The sequence below is a fragment of the Cyprinodon variegatus genome, unplaced genomic scaffold, assembly GCF_000732505.1.
Source record: "Cyprinodon variegatus isolate N-32 unplaced genomic scaffold, C_variegatus-1.0 Scaffold114, whole genome shotgun sequence".
Lineage (NCBI taxonomy): Eukaryota > Metazoa > Chordata > Actinopteri > Cyprinodontiformes > Cyprinodontidae > Cyprinodon > Cyprinodon variegatus.
The window spans coordinates 609,043-612,929 of record NW_015150567.1 but is presented as its reverse complement, the minus strand read 5'-3'; the positions used below and the strand labels follow the sequence as shown (position 1 = coordinate 612,929).

At 36.5% G+C, this 3,887-nt stretch overlaps 1 protein-coding gene across 1 annotated transcript in view; it reads right to left on the bottom strand.

Moving 5' to 3' along the window:
• Positions 1 to 3,887, bottom strand: part of rhpn2 (rhophilin, Rho GTPase binding protein 2) — a 57,283-nt gene that overhangs the window by 35,503 nt on the left and 17,893 nt on the right. The window contains exon 3 of the mRNA XM_015375202.1: positions 1,324 to 1,452. Coding sequence (XP_015230688.1) covers positions 1,324 to 1,452 — 129 coding nt within the window. The remainder of the gene's footprint in view (positions 1 to 1,323; positions 1,453 to 3,887) is intronic.

The following is a 3,887-nucleotide window of genomic DNA, read 5'->3' as shown; positions in this document are numbered from 1 at the left end:
TTTGCAAAAAATGACTTGTGAACATGTCTGTCAAACGGCGCCGTCGTCCAATCAGTGATGTCTCATGTTTCCCACTGGTACCTTTTCCGGTAGATTAATGTAATTGTGTTTTCCTTAATGTAGTTGCGCTTTGCTTTATGTAGTTTTGTTTTTCTTAATGTAGTTGCGATTTTAGATTTCTAGTTGCAGTTTGCACTTCAGGGCCACCGTATGAAACCCTAAAAATCAAGCTTAATGTTTAATGATAACCATCTAAAGCAATGACAGGATTCAAAAAGCTGCAGATCAGAAGCATTTTAGCTGCTTATGAACATTAAAGTACAAACAAATAAGCAGGGAAGCAACATTAGAGCTAGGAGGACATTTTTAGACAATTTACACACCAGAAGGATCATAACAGACCAATATAAGTCAGTCTCTGAGAGTAAAGGGCACAGGATGGAAATTAGCCTCTCCCTCTGGAGTCCATAATTACATCCCAGCTATCGCCAAATTGTTCTCCATTGTTTGCTAAACGGGAGGTGAGAACCTTCCAGGTGACCAAGCGGGTCGACATGTTGGTAGAAATGTGGCAACCTGTCAAACGTGTCCGTTTTGGTAACCTTGATCGGGGGATTTTCATACAACGAGGAAATAATTTAAATCTCCTTACTTCTCTAAAAACACCTTTAAGCAATTTTTACAGTCTTTTCATTTCCTCGTCTCTGCAGCTCTAAAAAGCTCGAGGTGATGAAGGATCCTCCGGACGTTCCGGCTTTGTTTTCTTCCACACCACAGAAAGTTGTAAATGAACCACAACATCTCACTAACACCCACACCCAGACAGAACACACCCAACAGGGCAACTTGCAGAGAATACCTGAAGCTTCCATTTGCTTTGCATAAAGGTTCAGGCTCACAGCTTCCTTGTTGCTTTTTATACCATGAAACAGAAACCGGTTGGTGTAGTTTGACATTCAAATGATCCGCCTGTCTTCAGGGCTTCTCCTGTCTGTTGGACGGCCTTATTTCAGCTCCTCAGTCATCAGGACACTTTTTTTTTAAGACATCTACATAATTAAACACGACGCATCCAAATAAAACGTTTCCTTCCTTCAACCTCTGCTTTGCAGTTAATTTAAACAAAAGAAATCCACTAAGAAGATAAAAAAACATGTAAAAGATGTAGTGTGGTCTTCATATAAGCACCAATAAATAGGCTGTGATGCCGTCGCTGCTGGTACAACAGGCGTGCAAACCCTGCTGCAGCGAATGCTTCCTATTTCTTTAATTGTGATAAATTCCAGATCTGGGTTCAGCTGTAAAATAAAATAAACCGCTTACTGGGAGCTCTGGTAGACATCCACTGAGCTGTTGAGTCCTTCCAGTTGGCCCATCAGTAGCTGCAGGTTGGAGTTAACGTAGCTCAGCTCCAGAAGAACCATCTCCTTAACCTTGTTGTTGTTTGTAGCCCTGCAGAGAGAAATAAAGGTAGAAACGGACAAAAGGATTTAATGCAGGCAGAAAAAAATCTCTTTAAAATAGGTTTGGTGTAAAAAGGAAATTTGTCTTTGTCTCCCTCTACTATCCACTTAGTGGGGCAGAATGTTTCTGCAGCTGAATGTTGAATCAAATGTCTCTCTTCCAGTAATCTGGACCACAGACCGGAGTCACTGTGGTTCTGCTGCGCTCCACCAACCCACACACTTTTGAATGAAGATGGAGGATTAAACTATTCATCAACCGCAGCAGTAAAAATACAGGTTTCCCTCAATCTACGAAGGTTAAATAAAGTAGAAAGGTGAGTAATAACACAGATCAGACTCTGCTGTTAAATCCAGGATTCAATGGTTGGTATATTTTCCATCCTAACCAAGTTTAAGAGGTGACCTCTGACCTGACCTGAGAACAGGCTGGGATCAGATCATAAAACAGGCCCGGGCAGGACGGCCCTGCGGAGGGGGACCTGAGAAACTCTCTGGAGCCAAAACGCTTTCTCCAGAATCTAACATTACCTGGAGATCGAGTAAAAAAATCACACACAAATCCATCTGATACGGCTTCAATTTTTTACTAAAACAGGTTGCCCAATCAAGCTGCAGCGTTATGGTTTAAGGCGGGACATAAAGGTGAGACGAAGCAGTCAGCTACGTACGCACAGCTGCTGAGGTCGGATCTGTTTGTCAGAATTCATGATTTTATTTTTTTTAATTATTTTTAAAAAGTACATAAAAAAAAGAATCCATGATTTTATTTTTTTTTTATTATTTTTAAAAAGTTAATTTAAAAAAAGAATCCATGATTTTATTTTTTTTAATCATTTTTAAAAAGTAAAAAAAATCAAAAACATAAGAATCCATGATTTTATTTTATTATTATTATTTTTAAAAGGTAAATAAAAACAAAAAAAGGGATCCATGATTTTTTTTTATTATTTTTAAAAAGTAAAAAAAAAAAAGAATCCATGATTTTATTTTTTTTATTATTAAAAAAAAAAAGAAAAGAATCCATGATTTTTTATTATTATTTTTAAAAAGTAAAAAAAAAAAGAATCCATGATTTTATTTTTTTTTATTATTTTTAAAAAGTAAATAAAAAAAAGAATCCATGATTTTATTTTTCTTTATTTTTAAAAAAGTAAATAAAAACAAAAAAAGAATCCATGATTTTATTTTTCTTTATTATTTTTAAAAAGTAAATAAAAACAAAAAAAGAATCCATGATTTTATTTTTTATTATTATTTTTAAAAGGTAAATAAAAACAAAAAAGAAAGCATCCAAGGTTTTTTATTTAATTATTTTTAAAAAGTAAAAAAAAAAAAAGAATCCATGATTTTATTTTTTTTATTATTATTTTTAAAAAGTAAATAAAAAAATAAAAAAAGAATCCATGATTTTATTTTTTTTTAAATTAATTTTAAAAAGAAAAAAAAAAAAAAATAAAGAATCCATGATTTTATTTTGGGAAAAGAGGAAGGGCTGCTTAAAACTCATTCATTTCTTACAGTGATTGGTTAACACCAATGAGGACTCTCAGGACCCTCTGCCTGAAACGATACCAGAACATTAGAACTTGACCCAACACTGCTGCAGAGCTTTATGGCTAAAGTTACTAAAACTATTAACCGATGTTTAATTTGCACTTTCTAATATTCTTATGGTGACCCGGGTATTAGCACCGCTGCCTTTGTAAGGTCAGCTGGCCCGTTCATGTTGCCGTTGGGTCAGAGCGTCTGCACGCCGTTTGTCTCCGTTTCCTCGTGATGAAGCAGGTGCCTCTCACCCATTGACCACAGGAGAAAAGGACAAGCTTCCCTACAACCTCCCAAAGGATCAGGGACGGAAAATTAATCAAAGTCTCAAATTTAGTGCTCGTGTTAAGTTGTGCGTCTTTGTGAACGTGCAGAGGGTCCCTGCATGGCAGAGATAAGGTCAACCTAACTGCTTACTGCTGTCTTTTTATTCTCCACACTCAACCAGCATGCGTCTCTATCCTCGGTCATAAAGAATGTGTGTTACACTGACAGTCTGTACAAACAAAACCAGTGTCTGTGGCAAACACGATAACAGAAACATCCCATCCATCCCTATCGTATCTATGACCGCAACAAAGAGCCTGTTTAAGATCACACCTAAGAACACGCCTTAACACACCCGTCCGCAGCCAGCCGCCTGATCTGTAATCACAGCGCGTTCTTTTCAGCACAAAAGGTGACGAGTGATTACGTGGTAATGGAGAACTTTAACGGAAATTAAAACCCATCAACTTTTGCTCTAACACCTGAAAAAATACAACAGATGCTGAACTATAATGAGCTACTAAGCCTTCAGAGTGGATTCTGTTAATGAGAGAAAAAGACAGAATTATTATTAAAAATAATGAGAGATTTAACCCTTTAAAGCCCGAT